This window comes from Salvelinus namaycush, chromosome 20, assembly GCF_016432855.1.
Source record: "Salvelinus namaycush isolate Seneca chromosome 20, SaNama_1.0, whole genome shotgun sequence".
In the NCBI taxonomy this organism is placed as follows: Eukaryota; Metazoa; Chordata; class Actinopteri; order Salmoniformes; family Salmonidae; genus Salvelinus; species Salvelinus namaycush.
In genome coordinates, this window is record NC_052326.1 from 12,127,901 (window position 1) to 12,149,526 (window position 21,626).

Sequence of the window (21,626 nt, forward strand, 5' to 3'; positions counted from 1 at the left end):
AGAATAAGGAAACTATTAACAATTCACTTTTTTGACTATGTAACGCTAATGCTTAAAATAACCCTAAAAATCTTCTCATGGACTAAAAGTCAGATTCACTCCAAATTTGGTCTTTGGACTTATTCAAAGATGGCCACAGTACACCAGTAGACGCATATTAGCACATATGCTAATATGCAACAAAAAAAAATATTCTCATAAACCATAGGATCAAATTACACTAAACTTTGTTTGAAAAAAGCTAAGGGGTTGGTCAAATGATGACTGAGTTATTGACAAATGTCCATTTAAACCACTGTAAATCCACTCCACTTGAAACTTGTCATCGCTGTCATGGACGTCCCTAAGGCAAACCACACTGAATTTGGTATTTATATCTCAAAAAACAAGGAAACTATTAACTAATTCTTTGCATATATTACGATAATGCTCAAAATCATCTGCATTCGTCTTCTCCTCATGAACCATACATCAGCTTCACTCCAGATTTTGTATTTAGACTCTGGATTGCACATAAAGGAAGATAGTTCTTACATTAAAGAGTGCTTGCTTTGTTATTCAGTTGATCTTGTGTCCTTTCTGTCATCCTGTGAACCCCGTTCATTGCTGCTCGCAGCTATATTTTTATTTCTATTGTTTTATCTTCATCGATAACTTGTCACTAAAATAGAAATAAACCAAGGAAAAACTCTGCGCCCTATGGCCAGAAAAAAACTTGTGTCCCTTTTAGATTTGAATTGATATTCTAGTTTGCCAGCTAGCTCTCCAAATACTTTTTGGTTAAATGCTCTCCAAAGACCAAACTCTTTCTTTATTCTCTCATTTCAATTATTCAGGCCAGAGTTTTTCCTGACCACGTGATTTTACCAGAAAAAATTATCAGACTCTACAGGTTTGATTTTCCACCTCTCTGGTCACATGGTTAGGAAAAGCTCTTATGAAATGTAATTACAAAAGGCAATAATTTCTTAGGAGATTCAGAAATAACCCACTGTTTGCATTTAATCCAATAATCTACATCTTTTCAGATGTTTTCCTACTCCCCTCCCCTCCCCTCGTCCATTCCCTCTCCCCATCAGACCAGTGTTCATGGGGAGAGCCAGACAGACCGCTGGCCCACTTCCCATTATTAGGAACAAGAAAGGAATGAATCACTGTGCAAGTCTTCATTGAGAAATGACCAAATATAGGCATTTTGTGGATGCAGAGGTTTAGGCCGGGCAGTCGAGACGTAAACTGGCCTGTCGCTATCCCTCTCAACCCCCAGTGTCAGATGTTGTCAAAACATGATAACACATATTCACTACTAGAAGTAGACAGTTAAGTCCACTCTCTTTTGTCGGTTGTGTGAAGGATATGATCTTGTAGGTGTGAATCTGTTGGAAACCGTGTATACTCACTCTTCTCACTAAAGGTCACATTCCATTTAGTGTTGTCGGCCAGACGTGTGCAGAAATGGAAATCAGATTGAAATACAGACACAACAGTGCATTAGATCATTAGCTTTGCTAAGATACACTTCATTGCTCTGTGTGTGCACACACAAACCTTTTATTATGATCTATTTGACATCTTATACTTGGCGTGGCACACAGAATTGTCCATTTGGTCACAAAATGTCCTTACAGGGCTCTACTGAGACAGCATACCTTATATAGATATTGGAAATTATTTCTGATTCCGTCAACCAATCAATAGACAGACTGACATAGACAACTTAATATTTCTCAAGCAGTAGAAATTGTATTATTAAGATATATTACATTGAAAACCGGGGAAATGTCCACCTGAAAGGAAAATATTGTATGTACAGGTTAAACATTACAGTACAGGTTAAACAACACAACAAAATACAGTAAATGTATCAGTTACCTACTGTACTGTATTAGCCTACCATCAAATAATGGACAGATATGTCTCCATCCTGTATCTACGTGTTATTTTTTTTTTAAAGATGTACTTGATTATGAAGTTATTATAATAAAGTGTATTATATTACACTTTTAATTGCAAACATACCAGTACTTTTTTATAGGCTCTGTAACTTAATGAAGTCCAAAATGAAACAGAAACCACATTATGCATACAATAGTCAATAGTCACTTTTAGAGTGGCAAACCGCTCTGTACAATGTCATCACACTGAAAGAGACATAAATTTTGCTCTGCCATGGTAATAAAATAAACTGTTTTAAAATCTTTAGTAGTAAGACTTGACTAGTAGTAAGACATCTAGCCTGGAATATGTTTGCATTGTTGTCACTGGAAATAGTATTCTGTGATTTGTTTTCTTTGCTTTTGACATTCTCATTTTTTTCTATGTTAGAATCATTATTTTTTGCACTTTGAGCAAAATGTATGAACATATATTTATAAATAACATTGCTATTACTAAACGTTGTTGCATAACTTTGTTAGTACTTAAAGGTTGACCATACTTAAATCCCCCCAAAACTTAACTTCCTTCCTGAGTCTTTCTAAGAAGACTGGGATTCTAGGTTGCTTTTTATGTGTAAAACTTTGCCTGAGATGTCAGTCTTGAGATTTGGCAATGACACACATTACAAACCACCCTTTCTCCCCCTGTGAATTGCTGAAATCTAACCCCATTTTAATTCCCTGATAATATGCCATGGAGAATCAGCAGTTTGGGCAAAATTCCAAGTGATTCCCTCCACAAATAAATAAAATGTCAAATTACCATCCAATATTTAAATGAATGTTAAAGTAGTTTTGTATATATCTTTTTTTTATAGAATTTTACACGCCCCCACATCATACACATCATATGCTTTTGTCAACATACCATATGAGCTGCTTCATAATCTAGTGCAAATGACAGGCAAAGCATCAACACAGACAAAGGCAGACAACTAGGACCTCAGGGCACATCCTCCTGCAAAACTCTGCCCTCTTCTCCCTCCACGGGGTCCCTGCGGTCCAGTGTTAAGTTTGAGGAGAGAACTCGTGGCACAGTGAAGGCTGTACATCCAATAGAAATCTCAATTTTCACTCTCTGCTTGCCTGCCTTATCCATCCCGCAGCACAGTGGTAAGACTGGGTGTCAGTCTGTGCGTGGGATGTGTTGGAGTTTCGATCCCCTGTGAGATCTATGTCCTTCCTCTTCCTTGGCTTTCACTCTCCATGCCAGGGGATTACTGCAACAGCTTTGGTACCGCAACCTGTAGGAAGAGAGGGGAGAGTGTATGGATACTGTATGCATATACAGTGCCTTCAGAAAGTATTCGTACCCCTTGACTTATTCCACATTTTGTTGTGTTACAGACCGAATTCAAAATGGATTAAACAGATTTTTTTCTCACCCATCTACACACAATATCCCATACTGACAAAGGGAAAACATGTTTTTAGATGTTTTAGCAGATTAATTGAAAATTGAACTAATTTACATAAGTATTTACACCCCTGAGTCAATAGTTAGTAGAAACACCTTTGTCGGCGATTACACCAGTGAGTCTTTTTCGGTAAGTCTCTAAGAGCTTTGCACACCTGGATTGTACAATATTTGAACATTATTCTTTTAAAAATTCTTCTAGCTCTGTCAAATTGATTGTTGATCATTGCTAGACAGCCATTGTCAAGTCTTGCCATAGATTTTCAAAGCAGATTTAAGTCAAAACTGTAACTAGGCCACTCAAGAACATTCAATGTCGTCTTGGTAAGCAACGCCAGTGTAGCTTTGGCCTTGTGTTTTAGGTTATTGTCCTGCTGAAATATGAATGATTCTCCCAGTGTCTGTTGGAAAGCCGACTGAACCAGGTTTTCCTCTAAGATTTTGCCTGTGCTTATAGCTGTATTCTGTTAATTTTTCCCCACAACTCCCGAGTCCTTGCCGATGGCAAGCATACCCATAACATGATGCAGCCACCACCATGCTTGACAATATTAAGAGTCGTACTCAGTGATGTGTTGTGTTGGATTTGCCCCAAACATAACGCTTTGTAATCAGGGAAAAAAAATGTAATTTCTTTGCCATATTCTTTGCAGAATTACCTAAGTGCTTTGTTGCAAACAGAATGCATGTTTTGGAATAATTTTATTCTGTACAGGCTTCCTTCTTTTCACCCTGTTATTTAGGTTAGTATTGTGGAGTAACTATGTTGTTGTTGATCCATCCTCAGTTTTCTCATAACACAACCATTAAACTCTGAAACTGTTTTAAAATCACCATTGGCCTCATGGTGAAATCCCTGAGAAGTCATCTTCCTCTCCGGCAACTGAGTTAGGAAGGATGCCTGTATCTTTGTAGTGACTGGATGTATTGATACACCATCCAAATCCTAATGAATTACTTCATCATGCTCAAAGAGATATTCAGCATCTGCTTTAGAATTATTTACACATCTACCAATCAGCGCCCTTCTTCGTGAGGCATTGAAAAACCTCCCTAGTCTTTGTGGTTAAATCTGTGCTTGAAAATCACTACTCGATTGAGGGACCTTACAGATATGTGTGGGATACAGAGAAGGGTAGTTATTCAAAAATCATGTTAAACACTATTATTGAACACGGAATGAGTCCATGCAACTTATTATGGAATTTGTTAAGCACATCTTTACTCTTAAACGTATTTAGGCATGCCATAACAAAGGGGTTGGACACTTATTGACTCATGACATTTCAGCTTTATATTTTTTATTCATTTCTAAAACATTTCTACAAACAAAATTCCACTTTGGCATTATGGGGTATTGTGTGTAGATCAGTGCCACAAAATCTAAATGTAATCCATTTTAAATTCAGGCTGTAACACAACAAAATGTGGAAAAAGTCAAGGGGTGTGTGAATACTTTCTGAAGTTACGTATAAATGTGTTACAATCTGTGACTGAGCCTCCCTGCCAACCCTAACTCTTTCAATGTCTATCAGCAATTGATCTTTGCCCCATCTTACCTTCTTCAGTATCTTCATATTGGCATTCCTAATGGAGTCCAGCAGTTGGTCCCTAGAGTTCGTACCACCGGTTTTGTTGGCCTTATCATCCATCTTCCTCTGTGATGCGGGCGTCAGGGAGTTTCGCAGGGAGTCTATGTCCAGCATGGGGGGTGGAGGTGGAGGTGGGCCCCCAGGAGGAGGGGGTGGAGGAGGTCCCCCTCCTGGTCCTCTTTTTTGAGTCAACTTCGGGGAGGGCATTGGTGAGGGGTGTGGGGAGGGTTTAGGGGAAGCCTTGGGGGAAACCCTGAGGAATCCCCCAGCAGTCTTGGGCACCTCCAGCATCCCTTTCTTCTCACCATTGGCCTGGGCCAGCTTCTGCTCCTGTAGGCGTCGCTGTCGCTGCTTGTCCATGTTGCGGCTCAGGATGTTGGTCATGGTCATGCGTGGGCCGGCCAGCTCAAAGCCGTAGCCCAGCTTCAGGAGGGTAGTGTTGTCTTTCAGTATCTTGGTCATCTCCATCTCTGTCTTGCCTCCGCAGATGTGTCTCTGGTTGTGGAAGCGCAGTTCGGTGAGTGTAGTGTTTTTCTGCAAGGCCTGGATCAGGGCCATTATACCCTTAGGGGTGAGAAGGTTGGAATCCAGGTTGATGCTTGTGATAGACGTATTGGTGCGTAAGGTGCCCGCAATGGCGTAGGCCACGTGGTCATCAGCACGGCAGTTGGCCAAGGCAAAAGTCTTAATGTGTGTGTTTTTATTCAAGGCCTCTGCAAACTGGATGAGTGTTTTAGCCTTGATGACCTCCGAGTTGTTCACATTGAGCTCTGTCATGGTGGGGTCGTTGCTGCAAACTTGCTCTATGAGGTCGCTGAACATGCTGGAGTCCTCGTCTTCTTCCTCCTCTACTTTGGTCTTGCTAGGTGTGCTCTTGTTTGTCACACAGTTCCCACGTTGTTCCTCACCCTTGCTGGATTTTAGTCCTTCGTTTGCATCTTTTCCTGTTTTCTCCTCTGTTTCCCCTTTCTCTTCTCTTTCCTTGTCTCTAATACTCCTCCTATCTTTCTCTTTTATACTTTCCTTACGTTTTAACCCCACATCTTTCTTATTCTCCTTACCATCTTCTTTCGCTTTCTCCTTAGGATCTTCCTTCTCCTCTTGCTTCTCACTTCCGCTCTCCTTCTCTGTTGGCAACTTTTGTCTCTCAAGTTTCAAGTCAGACTTGTCCTTCCCTGGCTTGTCCTTCTCTTCCACTCTGTTTTTTTTATTGTCTGTTTTACTCTCTTCAACCCGACTTTGCTTCTCCACAAACTTTGACACAAGTCCCCTTGTCTTGTTCTCGTCTCTTTTTTTCATATCCTCTTTTCTTTCTTTCTCCTTGATCTTCTCTTTTTCATTTTTCTCTTGTAACTTGGAGATCATTTCCTTTGTCTTATTACTGGTGCTCAACCTCTTGTCTCTTTTCTCCATAAGCTTGTTATCCTCATTTCTCTCTCTTTCTTTGGCGTCCTCTTTCTCTAAACTGTCTCTACTCTCCTGTCTCCTGAATCTGTCTCTGGCCGTTTCTTTAACATCACTGTCCCTTTTCTCCCCTCTCCTGTATTTTTCTCGAGTTGTATCCTTTACATCACTGTCTTTACTTTCCTCTCTCCTGGATCTGTCTCTAGTTGTATCTTTCACTTCAGCGTCTTTACTCTCTTCTCTCCTGAATCTTTCTCTAGAGGTCTCTTTCACTTCTTTGTCTTTGCTCTCCTCTCTCCTGAATCTTTCTCTAGAGGTCTCTTTCACTTCTTTGTCTTTGCTCTCCTCTCTCCTATATCTATTGGACAGGCTGACTCTGTCCTCTTTCGTGCTGTTTGGTCTTTTGTTATTTCTCTCCTCCATCTTGTTCTCTCGTTCTGTTGTGATACTTGATTGCCTTCTGATCCCCCTTCCTTCTTTCTCCTCCTGACTCAGGCCCATCTTCCTCAGGTACTCTTGTTTCCGGCTCTCCTTCTTGGGTTCCCCCTGCAGGAGAAGAAACATTACATAGGGACATTTCCATATTAAGTGAATCTGAAAAGCATACACTTACATGACTTTCAATAATCTACGCAAGAATCTAAACAGTAATAGTTTTCTACTGTCAAATCCAATTAGAATGACGTGTTCTCAGTCGTAATGTGCCTTGCCTGTTATGGTCATCACTGCATGACCACCAACAGCCCTATCAACATGACTAATCATAGGCCTGTCCACCAGCTACAAATCAGTTTGTGTCCATGATGACCTAACCTTGCCTTTGCGGTTTCTAATGATTTACACAAAAACATGCATTAGTTCATTCATGTTCTCTAGAAATATCAGGTATTAAAACAAGTCTTTGTTTGTACTCAACTTGTCTATGTACGAAGCGTAACTTGTTGGCACGGAGAGCACAGTACGACATACGCTATGATATAAGACCACAGCGTGTAATGTAAACTTGACGTTAGATAGCGTGTGTTTACAGTGTGCATGGGGGAGTCTGTTAATAGTGCAGAAATACATTTGCGGAGCAGCTACTCTAAGTGTCTGATTTGTGAGCCTTGCTCCATCTGTTTTGTTTGCTCGAGGCTGCGGCCCTGGCAGATGTTTCCTTAAAAGGCATTGAGCAGCATAGGAGCAATCAACCAAGGAATTCCATCATGCCGGGATTAAGAAGCTCCACAGGGCCCCGGATCCATCATTTGAAGTGCTCTTCTTTATACACATCCAAAAGCTATCTCCTGGCTCTGTTTCTCCCTACCTGGTGGGCCCTACATCAAAAAGCTGTCAACTAAAAACAAACTAAAACTCATCTTTGACCTATAAACTACAAAGCTATACAAAAATCAGGTGACACTGTGCACAATATTGTTTTGATAACTGTATCTTTAAGCATTTTCTCTGTTTACCAAAGGGGACTTGTGCGAAGAATGTGAAAGGTATACAATAGTGTTTCCCCTGCCCTAAGAACTAACAGCAGCGGAGCACAGTTCATGAACTGCTGGAACCTTTTGTGACATCCAGTTGGCAGGGGAATACATTTCAGAAGTACCATTAAAACACCTGTTTAAGGAACACTAACGTAGATGAACTATCTTTTAGACATTTTTGAATTGTAATTTGTTTATCTGGTTTCCAACAGCCAGTCCTATTGACCAAAATGAGGCTTATTACCGTATAAGAGTAAATATGTGAAACGGGTGGAGCTGATGTCTGTCTGAGAGGACGTGACTAACTTCCACCACTATCACTTTTGTCAGTATCCCTGAGATTAAACATACCCTAACAAAAGAGGCAGGTAAGGGATAAACCGGGTAGAAAAACATAGGATAAACAATTAAGGTGGCAGATTGTGTCAGTAAAACATCTCACAAGGTGGACTTCAGACCAACTCTGTCTCACACATAATAAACATTAACTGTGGGGGAGTTCCACTGTATGACTCGATGTTTAGTAATCATACCTCAATAGACTGTTCCTTTTGGCTGAGCTTCCCCGGATGCTCCCGGCTGTCCAGCTTAGCATCCCGGTCCCGGACAGTATTAGTGGCAGGCTGCTCTATGGCTCTTTCCTCATTGGGATCCAGGTTGGGGGCCACCAATACCTCCTTCTCCAGCTCCTCAATTTGCTCAGGGGACAGGTTGGACAAAAGTACATCCAGGTCAGGGTCCTCGCTCACCTGCCGCCCTGTCCGCGTCAGTCCCCTCACCTTCCTCCTGGACATGGTCGCCTCTGGCTGGAGAAGAAAACACCCTCACAGCGGAACAGATGAAAACGGTTTGTAGCCTACAAGTTGTATGGTATCTCCTTTAGAAAAGTGTGCTTTCCTAGTGTAGGAGCCTGCAGAATATCCCCATGGGCCGAAGGTGGTGTCCCTCTCACTGAGAAGCCACCAGAGGCCTCAATCCTGGTGCTAAGAGGGAGGACTTGAGACTGGGCTTGCAGTCGGGGTACCAGTATGGAGTGTGTTAGTCTATCATGAAAGTTGGTCTGAAAGGCTGGGACATTCTTTGAAATCCTTTGAAACTGCATGTCCATATTTAGTGCAGGGTACATAGTCCTTTAAAGGCAATGGGAAGGGCTGAGTTTACCAGAAATGCCAAAGCATGGTATAACACAGTGCTACTTCCTCTTTCATGATTACAGCATTAGTTCAAGAGGGTTTGGTGTTCAATGAACACAGACAATGAAAAAAATCAAAAAACAATGAAAGTTGAATTTGTAGTCTTTGAAGATGTGTCTATTCTTTTGAGGTGTTTTATGACATAGTTGAATGAGCTAATAACTAATAACAAGCTAAGGACTACAGAATATGTGAGAAAATTGTTGCAACATTGTGTTCATAGGACATAGTTTACAATTATATTTTTGAATGTAGAACAGATTTTTCACTTGGCTGCAAAGTATCAATTTTAAGGACATCTAGTGGTCAAAATGCTGTAGTAAAATTGCATTACTATCATAGCCTCCGCAATTTGATTCATTCAATTATAAATTGACTGGGTGATTGAATGATTGAAAGCCAATACTTACTTTTCTGCCTTCCAACTAGATTCAGAATCCACCTCTAAGAGGGCGTCATCACCAAAACGTCTCCTAATAAACTAAAGTTTCACACACTCACGGTAATGATATCATTGATTCCAAGGCGACAAATCAAAAGGGTTGTTTGTCTGTTAACTATTTGAAAGCGTACCATGCAATACACGACAGTAGTCTGCTGCATTTTACATTTCAAAGTTATAATTTATGTTATTCGAAAGAAAAAAAACATAGCACTTATTGTATTACAATGTCTTACCATCCATTAAACAGACAACCAACAAGTAAGAGCTGGGAACTGTTCAAACTAGTAACAGATGTGATTTACGCTCTGGTAAAATGTACACCAAAAAATAATTGCATTCAAAATTTAGAACGTTTTTTCAATTATGTGCTTGTGAACTCTTTAGGATTTTCTGTATTTCTGCATACATGTTTACCTAAAATGTCATAATAGATGTGAACATGTTTAAACAAATACAAAAACAATTGTACTTTTACATTTCTTTATTGAGACAATTGATCCAACATTCAATTTCTTTGTTCGAAAACGTATGTGAACCTCGAGATTAATCATCTGTATTTATTGTATTAAAGTAGTCAAAAGTATAGTATTTGGTCCCAGATTCCTAGCATGTAATGACTACATCAAGCTTGTGACTCTACAAAAACTCTGGATGCATTTGCAGTTTGTTTTTGTCGGGTTTTGGATGATGTTCTTCCCAATAGTAACCGAATGGGGAATGATGACTGGAGTAATTGTATTTTTAATTGAGTAGATAAGATGTTTGTAACCTTCTCACTTAACATCACTCATGATCAATTCATGATTATCCATCATCATGGTAGCATCCACATGAATGTGGACATGTTCAAAAACATGCTCTATTCTTACCTCAAATAAAAGTGATTCCAAAACGGCAAGCCATTCCGTTTCTGTTGGGCAAAACGAAACCCCAAACACTTTCAAAACAAACTGCAAATGCATCCCAGGAGTTTATAAAGTCACAAACTTGATGTAGTCATTGCATGCTAGGAATATGGGACCAAACACTCAACTTTAGACTACTTTAATACACTTAATTAAGATGATTCATCTAGAGGTTCACGTACTTTTTCCAACAAATAAATGTAATGTTGGATCAATTTTCTCAATAAAGAAATGAAAGGGTACAACTGTTTTTGTGTTATTTGTTTAAAATCAGGGTCAACTTGATCTATTAGTAGGACTTAGGTGAAGATCTGATCACATTCTAGGTCAAATGTAGGCAGAAATTCTAAACAGTTCAAACGTTCTCTCACCACCGTACATACACTTTACATGTTGACAATAAATATTACAGTAATCCAATTCAAATAATAAAATATCAATAGGGTTTATAAATAAGAGTATGTCACTGTTTTACATTGACACTTTTAAACACTGGCTGGCCAAGAAGAATCTGTATATCTATTGCATGATTGCTTCATCATTCCTCTCTGAACAAATATGCTAAAATTCTCAATATTATTCAATAGAAAAATCTATTAAGAATCTCAGGGTGGGTAAAATAGAATGTCACCTTATCCAACACATTTGACCTGGGACGAGCCTTTCAGTGGTCACTCATAGTAAACTGTACAACATGCGCAACACGTCAGGCTCTACTGTACAGTTCAAACATCCTACAAGGTGCACAACAATGGCTCAGAGAAAAAGATCATAGCCATAAATAAAACAATGTAAGGAAATGCTCGAAGCATTTCATGGTCAAACATTTCTAAAAAGGTGTGTCTGTTACAACAATAATAAGACATGTTAAAATATTGTTTACAAAATATGTCTTGAAATAGTTTCTTGAATTCACGATGACACAAGGCTCAGATTTGTTATTTAAGTTAAATATTGGCTGGATATATTACTGAAAATTAACATTTACACAGATTCCACTAATAAATCAACGCATTTCTGACAACTGAGTACCATGACACATTGGGATGTAGCAGAACATGTACTGTCTAACTGACATTCTAATATACATAAAGTAAATGTTAATCGATTACAGAAGACAAGCTGAGCATGAGATAACAAATAAATCCCCATGGAGAGCTGACTAAAGGGGTCCGACAGAGCGAGAGGAGCCGTCAACTCTTCTGAGCATTCTGACTTTTATACAACAGATAAGAGTCAACCAGCTCTCACACACACCCTGTTATCTGCAGGTATGACCCTCGCTCTGTCCACTACCGGATTAAAGCCAAGCAAACATGTGAAAACAGATGTTCACCATTCCTCAAGTCAAATGTCTTAAGCAGAGAATTAATGTCAAACAAAGCATGTGACCTTGAAGAATGTGGTTTTGGGTTACACTAATTGCGAGGGATATAGATGTCAGAGTAAGTGCATGGATGAAGGATGCAGGTTGGTTACCTCACTCGGAATGGTGTGACATTTTCCACATTAGACTGTCAGTGGGAATCAAGTTCAGTGTCAGGACAGACAGGAGAACCCAACTCAGCATATGCTCTGTTCCTTTAAAGGATGTAGAAAATAAAGGACAATAAAGTGCCTCTGGTTATCTTTCACTGGGCAACCGCTAGGAGAGCCTTGGTTGCCTTCTTGTGGTCGCCTTCTCTTCTTGACGCAGTCCCTACTTTGTTTCTCCTCTCCATGTACAGTACTTTCTTTCATCCCATCAGTGACCGGGGTGGGGAGTGTACTGTGGCGGGGAGTAAGGAGGGGGTGCTGAAACACACAACAGTAAAAGCTTAACTATAACTTGGATTACAATATCTGGCTTTTTCTAAAAATGAGCTACATGATTTTGTTTACTCTTCAGACATTGATATTACATTAGTCTACAAATCACATCACTCAGTGGTGATAATAAAGGTGTTTCAGGTTGTCCTCTTACCTCCCTGAGGGTAGCCAGGGTCTGCCATGGGGTACGGGGGGAACGGCCCGGGTTGCATTATGGGGTATGGCTGGGGCATGCCAGAATACTGAGGTGCCATTGGGTAACCAGGGTGCTGATAATCAGGATGTCCCATCACCAGCGGCTTGCCGTAAGCATCATACATGGGCTCCACAGGGTAGCTGGCCATTGGGATGTGCTGGGCTGAGGTTGAAGCATACAGAGCTTCCTTATCATTGAGTCAATACGGAAATACAGTACACTGTGATGATCGCACTAATTCAATGAATCGCCACCTCCATTTTCGCCGTTTTAAAAAGTCCCAAATTCTTTTCACATTATAACTACGCCTGACATTATTACATTCAAAAGCAGGCAGACTTAAAACCCTTCCCAACTACAATCCCAAATGTAACTTCTGCCAAAAAACACCACATTATATACGCACATCATCTATCATATTAACACATTCTGTTAACAAAAATCCATCATGGTACCGTCATAGGGAGTCCTGCCACGCTGCTGTCGTTGCTGGTAAAGGTAACAGCAGGAACACATGAAGCAGCACACCATGGTAGCAATGATAGCCACGAAGAGCAAGATGGACGAAGCAATACCAGCGATGGTGGTAGGGCTAGGAGAGGACGGGAGAGGAAGACACCTCAGACTCTATCTAAAAGCTTCCACAGAGTAATATCAACACATGATCTACTTCACTCTAACATTAAGTGCAAAAGTATCAATATAGCAATTACCAACTGTTTCATCCACAGAGTTACCCTGCGAGCCCACAGTTCCAGGGTTCATAAACAGCTGTCCAGTCCCATCTCTGCCTCAGCTCAGCTATTCACAAAGCGTCTCATAGTATAGGGGTGCTGTTCTAGTATCAGTTTGACCTTTTAGATCATAATGAATACGATGACATGTGGTCAGAGGTGACTGATCCTAGATCAGCACTCTTAAGATGAGAAGTGTTATGAATTGTATTTGTCACATGATTCGTAAACAACAGGTGTAGGCTAACAGTGAAATGCTTACTTAAGGGCCCGTTCCAACAATGGAGAAAGAAAATAGAGAAATAATAGAAAAGTAATAACAGGTAATAATACAATTAATAAAACACAATGAGTGTTTTAACTTGGTACGGGGTACCAGTATCGAGTCGATGTGCAGGGGTATGATGTAATTGAGGTAGATATGTACAGTTGAAGTCGGAAGTTTACATACACCTTAGCCAAATACATTTAAACTCAGCTTTTCACAATTCCTGACATTTAATCCTAGTAAAAATTCCCTGTCTTAGGTCAGTCAGGATCACCAGTTTATTTTAAGAATGTGAAATGTCAGAATAAAAGTAGAGAATGATTTATTTCAGCTTTTATTTCTTTCATCACATTCCCAGTGGGTCAGAAGTTTACATACACTCAATTACTATTTGGTAGCATTGCCTTTAAATTGTTTAACTTGGGTCAAACGTTTCGGGTAGCCTCCCACAAGCTTCCCACAATAAGTTGGGTGAATTTTGGCCCATTCCTCCTGACAGAGCTGGTGTAACTGAGTCAGGTTTGTAGGCCTCCTTGCTTGCACACACTTTTTCAGTTCTGCCCACACATGTTATATAGGATTGAGGTCAGGGCTTTGTGATGGCCACTTCAATACCTTGACATTGTTGTCCTTAAGCCATTTTGCCACAACTTTGGAAGTATGCTTGGGGTCATTGTTCATTTGGAAGACCTATTTGCGACCAAGCTTTAACTTCCTGACTGATGTCTTGAGATGTTGCTTCAATATATCCACATAATCTTCCTTCTTCATGATGCCATCTATTTTGTGAAGTGCACCAGTCCCTCCTGCAGCAAAGCACCCTCACAACATGATGCTGCCACCCACGTGCTTCACGGTTGGGTTGATGTTCTTCGGCTTGCAAGCTTCCCCCTATTTCCTCCAAACATAACAATGATCATTATGGCCAGTTATATTTTTGTTTCATCAGACCAGAGGACATTTCTCCAAAAAGTACGATCTTTGTCCCCATGTGCAGTTGCAAACCGTAGTCTGTTTTTTTTATGGCGGTTTTGGATCAGTGGTTTCTTCCTTACTGAGCGGCCTTTCAGGTTATGTCAATATAGGACTCGTTTTTACTGTGGATATAGATACTTTTGTACCAGTTTCCTCCAGCATCTTCACAAGGTCCTTTGCTGTTGTTCTGGGATTGATTTGCACTTTTCACACCAAAGTACGTTAATTTCTAGGAGACAGAACGCGTCAGCTTCCTGAGCGATATGATGGCTGCGTGGTCCCATGGTGTTTATACTTGCGTACTATTGTTTGTACAGATGAACGTTGTACCTTCAGGCGTTTGAAACTGCTCCCTTGTGGAGGTCTACATTGTTTTTCTGAGGTCTTGGCTGATTTCTTTAGATTTTCCCATGATGTCAAGCCAAGAGGCACTGCGTTTGAAGGTAGGCCTTGAAATACATCCACATGTACACCTACAATTGACTCAAATGATGTCAATTAGCCTATCAGTAGCTTCTAAGGCCATGTCATCATTTTCTGGAATTTTCCAATCTGTTTAAAGGCACAGTCAACTTAGTGTATGTAAACTTCTGGCCCACTGGAATTGTGATACAGTGAATTATAAGTGAAATAATCTGTCTCTAAACAATTGTTGGAAGAATGACTTGTGTCATGCACAAAGTAGATGTCCTAACCGACTTGCCAAAATTATAGTTTGTTAACAAGAAATTTGTGGAGTGGTTGAAAAACGAGTTTTAATGACTCCATCCTAAGTGTATGTAAACTTCCGACTTCAACTGTACATATAACTAGGAATAGAGTGACTAGGTAACAGGATTGATAATTAACAGTAGCAGCAGCATATGTGATGAGTCAAAAAAGTTAGTGCAAAAAGGGTCAATGCAAATAGTAAAATAGTTAACCAAATTGCTATCCAGACTAACTATTTAGTCTCATCGCTGGGGGGAGGGGAGGGTGTACAGGGTTCTCTTGGTTCAGACTTGGTGCACCCTCTGTAGCGCCTTGCGGTCGGATGCCAAGCAGAGTCCATGCCAAGCGTTGATGCAGCCAGTCAAGATGCTCTCAAATGTGCAGCTGTATAATTTGAGGATCTGAGGGCCCATGCCAAATCGTTTTAACATGCTGAGGGGGAAGAGGCGTTGTCATGCCCTCTTCACGACTGTGTTGGTGTGTTTGGACCATGGTAGATCCTTAGTGATGTGGACACCGAGGAACTTCAAGCTCTCGATCCGCTGCACTACAGCCCTGCCGATGTGAATGGGGGAATGCTCGGCCCTCCCTTTCCTGTAGTCCATGATCAGTTCCTTTGTCTTGATGATGTTGAGGGAGAAGTTGTTGTACTGGCACCACACTGCCAGATCCCTGACCTCCCGTAACATACACTGAACAAAAATATAAATGCAACATGTAAAATGTTGGTCCTATGCTTCATGAGCTAAAATAAAATACCCCAGAAATGTTCTGTACGCACAAAAAGCTTACTTCTCTCAAATTGTGCACACAAATTTGTTTACATCCCTGTTAGTGAGCATTTCTCCTTTGCCAAGATAATACATCCACCTGACAGGTATGGCATGTAAAGAAGCTGATTAAAACAGCATGATCATTACACAGCTGCACCTTGTGCTGAGGACACTAAAAGGCCACTCTAAAATGTGCAGCTCTGAGGGAATGTCGACCAATTGGATGTTAATTGCTCTACCATAAACCGCCTCCGACATTGTTTTACTGAATTTGGCAGTACGTCCAACCGGCCTCACAACCGCACACCACGTGTATGGCATCGTGTGGGCGAGCGGTTTGCTGATGTCATCGTTGTGAAGAGAGTGCCCCATTGTGGCGGTGGGGTTATGGTATGGGCAGGCATAAGCTACGGACAATGAACACAATTGCATTTTTCAATGGCAATTTGAATACCTTGACAAGATCCTGATGCCCCTTGTTGTGCCATTCATCCACCACCTCATGCTTCAGCATGATAATGCACAGCCTCATGTTGCAAGGATCTGTACACAATTCCTGGAAGCTAGTTATTGTATGGCCTGCATACTCACTACACATGTCATCCATTGAGCATGTTTGGGATGCTCTGGATAGACATGTACGACAGCGTGTTCCATTTCCCTCCAACATCCAGCAACTTTGTACAGCCATTGAAGTGGAGTGGGACAACATTCCACAAGCCACAACCAACAGCCTGATCAACTCTATGCGAAGGAGATGTGTCGCACCGCATGAGGCAAATAGTGGTCACACCAGATACTGACTGGTTTTCTGATCCATGCCCTTGTCTATCTGTATCTGTGATCAACAGATGCATATCTGTATTCCCAGTCATTCGAAATCCATAGAATAGGGCCTCATTAATTTTTTCAATTGACTGAATTCCTTATATGATCTGTAACTCAGCAAAATCGTAGAAAATGTTGCATGTTGCGTTTATATTTATGTTCAGTGTAGTTGTAGGTGCAGAGGATTCTTCTGCTTCACCTTAAAGGTGTTTTCAAACTGGGTCATGCTCAGTAGGACAAACGGAAAGCAAAAACAATGAGTCAAAGTTAAAGGCCTCCCGAGTGGCGCAGTGGTCTAAGGCACCGCATCACAGTTGCTAGCTGTGCCACTAGAGATCCTGGTTTGAGTCCAGGCTCTGTCGCAGCCGGCTGCGACCGGGAGACCCATGGGGCGGCCCACAACTGGCCCAGCGTCATCCGGGTTAGGTTTGGCCGGCAGGGATGTCCTTGTCCCATCGCGCTCTAGCGACTCCTGTGGTGGGCCGGGCGCATGCATGCTGACACGGTCGCCAGGTGTACGGTGTTACCTCCGACACATCGGTGTGTCTGGCTTCCAGGTTAAGCTGGCATTGTGTCAAGAAGCAGTGCGGCTTGTTTGGGCCATGTTTCGGAGGACGCATGGCTCTCGACCTTCGCCTCTCCTGAGTCTGTACGGGAGTTGCTGCGATGAGACAAGACTGTAACTACCATTTGGATATCGCGAAATTGGGGAGAAAAAGGGGTAAATGTAAAAAGAAGTACCTCCATAGTACCTCCTTTCACTCCATGGTGAAATACATTTTAAAAATCACAACATTTTCTCCCTAATCTCCATTTGAGTGTTACTGCTCCCAGCGTGCTCAGTGGTGTTAAGTGATGATGAAAGCTTTTTATGGTGTGAAAAAAATCTGCAGTGTTGTGTCCTCTCAGATGCAAGATGCAAGGTCACTTACCTCAACATTACACCAATCCCCGAGAGGGAATACAGAGTGACCACTAAACTGTATTGATACATGCCCAGCTCGCACACTGGATCTGGGCCGATTCCGGCTGAGAGTCGGGGCACTCGACTGAGCTTCAGACTCAGCCGACGTCATGTGGCCCAGGTCTTGAAGAAGTACAATATACTCTCACATAACATACCCTTCAGCAGCTTGTGAATGAATGTAAACCAAACTATCAATCCATCCATCAACTAACATCTGAAGCTGATCCTTCTAGGCCTTCGGCGGTATTACTTATGGCTAGGATGCGGGGATTGAGCTCGGGCCGATTCCGGAGTGAGTTATCTGGCCCAAATGTTTTACTTGGGGCTCGGGCCGATTGGGGCTACTCTCTGGCAGATGAATACACGGGTTGCTTTATCTAATTAACATTTCATAATTTTTTTCTCTCCATATTTTCCTCATTGTTTCTGTGATCAGAAAATACAATTAATATTTTAAAGAAATTCATTAAGAGTCCTGTGTAGTATTTTGTGCAAGGCAATTGATAAGCATTAAAAACTTTGTGGATGGAACCCCCCGAGTGGCGCAGCGGTCTAAGACACTGCATCGCAGTACAAACAGCGTTTCTACAGATGCTCGTTTGAGATCCGTGCCGGCTGCGCCCGGGAGACCCATGAGGCGACGCACAATTGGCCCAGCGTCGTCCGAGTTAGTGGAGGGTTTGGCCAGCCGGGATGTCCTTGTCCAATCACGCTGTAGAGACTCCTGTGGTGAGCTAGATGCATGCACGCTGACACGGTCACCAGGTGTATGGTGTTCCCTCTGGCACAAACAGTTTTTTTTTGTGGATGGGTTTATTTGTATGTATAAAATGTATAGTAGTAATATTTAAAATGACTAAAATCGGGTAATTTTGCATACATTAATTTAAATTTGCATCTGGCCACTTCTGGGGGGATTCTGGTAAAATGCTGGCAAAGTCTGCTGAATTCAGGTAGACGGAAACGATGTACGTGGGCCGATTCTGGGCAGTCATTCATTTTGATTCCGGGCCGAGTCCGACACACGATTCCGGGCCGATTCAATCACTTCCGGCCCCCCGGAAGACGGCCGCTTCTGGGCGGTTTCTCAGAGAGAAATATAGTGCTGAGCGTAGCAATGTAATCAATTAGCAAAATATGACCAATGTGTACTCTGACATTTAGTGAGCCAGTCACACAAACACACACACCTGAACTGGAAGAGCACGCAGCGCTTCTGCTCCCTCTCAGTGATCCTTTTGAGGCCGTCCAGGCAACAGTAGCGCTTGTGGCAATTCCCACAACAGAAGGTCATCAGGGGACAGGGGATACCGTTGTGCCACGTGCCATTCTTATCCACGTACCACAAGCAGTCATCAGTGGCACCCACTGCAGATACAGACAAGCATAAACAGACAGAGCCAGAGCCAGATTCAGAAGGGTGGACTTACAGAGGCAAAAGAAAGCTGATTACACTTGAGACTACTCAGTGGACTTAATATATTTAGTAAGACACCAAACAGCCCATTGGCTACATCTCAACACATAATTACTCTGTAATTACACTTGGAGGTTGAAGAATGTCACAGTAAAAATGTTCAGTGGTTATATGCATTAGGCTGTCCTGTAGGGCCTGATGCTATATGTCCGTCAGGTGCATTCAACTCTGACCCTACGAGATCCGGAGCCTGCTCGGTTTCTGTTCTACCCTCAAACTCAACTCTGGACCTTGAAGCCAGTTCTTCAGTTTTTATTTGTTCCCTTCAAATCAGGGACTGATTTAGACCTGGTACACCAGGTGTGTGCAATTAATTATCAGGTAGAACAGACACCCAGCAGGCTCGGGATCTCGTAGGTTCAGAGTTGAATGCACCTGACGGACATATAGCATCAGGCCCTACAGGACAGCCTAATGCATATAACCACTGAACATTTTTACTGTGTCCTTCTTCAACCTCCAAGTGTAATTACAGAGTAATTATGTGTTGAGATGTAGCCAATGGGCTGTTTGGTGTCTCACTAAATATATTAAGTCCACTGAGTAGCCTCAAGTGTAATCAATCAGGTCACAGTTGTAAATGAGAACTTGTTCCCAACTGGCCTACCTGGTTAAATAAAGGTGAAATAAAAATAAATAAAAGGGTTATAGGTAATTATGCCACTTGCATAGGTGCCCCACTACCTCCCAACCCATATTAGGAAGTTTCTGCTTCATTAATGTAATTTCCTTCTGGTCTAAGGGACTACAGATGAATCAACTAGGGATGTGTTGGTTCGCGAACTAACAGCTCTTTTTTGAACGTCGGGAACCGAATAGCATCAGTGAAAGAGCCGTTCATTTGGCTCCCTCAGTAAATAGTGAGGAGAGCGAACCATTCTGGTCCACGCTCATTTTTGCAGTTCCTTAAAAATAAAAAATAAATTATGCAGGTGATCTAATCATTTCTCCGGACCCAAAAAATACGTGAACGCGCATTTCACTATCTGACATAATGGTAGCCTAATTTTGGGGCTTTACTTTAGAGATCTGCAATTTTTCTTTGGTCCTAGATCGATTTTGAACGAAAAGTCATTCGGGAGTCAAATGAGACGGCTCTTTTACGTGAAGCGAGCCAAATAGACCGACTCACCGAAAATACTCGGAATGCCCATCACTAGAACCAACTACAAAGGAATCTGAGCCCATGTCATATGAAAGTATGTTCATTTAAATGAGTTCAGTCCCCATTTAGTGCAATATACTGTAAATATAATTAAATGAATAATGTAACAGTCAATGGATTGATCATTTGATTTCGTGTATCTAATCAAATTAAAATGTGATGTTCCCCTGATCACTTCTGCCAATTACTTATTGCTTTGACACCACTGGGTTCTAATACGGGTTAGACTATTTTGTGATTAATAAACATTACGCATACTTAATGAACGGTAGATCTATTCGAGATAAAATTACGAAATATAGGCCAGAATAACTGTTGTCTATGTAGGCGTGAGACTATATGCCTATCGTGCGTTTCGCATTTCATTTGAGACAACCATGGAAATTCTTGAATAAATAAAACACACAACATACATAAAGGTCTATAATACATATAGGTGACACAGCCGAAAAAAATGCATCATGTCTGGAAACCCTTTAGAACGTTGAGGCATTATCTGGATACATTAGCCTTGTCTCTAGTGGATTCGTCTACCGCTACAATTTATGGATACATTCTTGCAACACGTGTAAATTGTATCCAGAAATGTAGCGTAGTGCCGCGGCCTGTTCGAAAAACCAAGCACCATCGTCAAGACTTACCCTGCCAGGAGGAGAGGAGGACGGTCATCACTGGCAGAGCCATAGCGATAAGGGACATTTTGCCTACTGTGAACATACTGTCCAAAATGACGAAAAAGTCGATTTTTGCGCAAAACCACTGGCAGCTTTAACAGCTATTTTGCTCCATACGCCGCTGCGAATAATAATATCTCTATAATCATGCTCTAGTTGTGGAATTACATGACAGACGGGAGGGAATGAGGTTAGTGATCAACAAGATCTGGGTAGAATGACACATCGCCTGTGACGCTGTTCACCCAGGGGTCAGATGAGACCAATGAGATTCCTTAGCGCCTCCCCGGCATCCTGGTGGAAATAATACACTGCACATTATTCCAACTGGCATTTTTAGAAGATAGCATCCTGTCTACAGCACACAGGATGAGAACCCTCTAATTGGCTTCAGTGACAGCTGAGCTGACTATTACTAATTTGAATACAGCATACCACCTAAAAGTAAGTTATCCTAGGCCAGTAGTTTACAGAACAAAATCAGTATTTCCAGTACCAAAATTGTGTTCTTCCAATTCATTCAGGTGTTGCATTTTTCTATTATTGATGCAAATGATTAATAAATGCAATCACAAAAATAGTAATAACTGTCCTGCATTTGCCATTCTCTTTCACAAAAGCCCCCATTTACAAACAGAGTCAACTAAGAACTGATACAAATTATATTTATAATTTGTGTGT

General features: G+C 41.5%; 2 protein-coding genes across 2 annotated transcripts; both read right to left on the reverse strand.

Annotated features, from left to right (window-relative positions):
- Positions 1-1,579: 1,579 nt before the first annotated feature.
- Positions 1,580-8,868, reverse strand: LOC120065039 (leiomodin-1-like). The gene is made up of 3 exons (XM_039015691.1): positions 8,359-8,868; positions 4,914-6,896; positions 1,580-3,181 (listed from the first exon to the last, which is right to left on the reverse strand). The coding sequence occupies exons 1-3, from the start codon at positions 8,617-8,619 to the stop codon at positions 3,155-3,157; spliced, it is 2,271 nt and encodes a 756-aa protein (XP_038871619.1). The 5' UTR covers positions 8,620-8,868; the 3' UTR covers positions 1,580-3,154.
- Positions 8,869-10,034: 1,166 nt separating this feature from the next.
- LOC120065670 (protein shisa-4-like) lies at positions 10,035-21,108 on the reverse strand. Its single transcript, XM_039016737.1, has 5 exons — positions 20,913-21,108; positions 18,820-18,997; positions 12,829-12,965; positions 12,332-12,535; positions 10,035-12,162 (listed from the first exon to the last, which is right to left on the reverse strand). Exons 1-5 carry the CDS (start codon positions 20,986-20,988, stop codon positions 12,113-12,115), a joined length of 645 nt encoding a protein of 214 aa, XP_038872665.1. The 5' UTR covers positions 20,989-21,108; the 3' UTR covers positions 10,035-12,112.
- Positions 21,109-21,626: the final 518 nt, after the last annotated feature.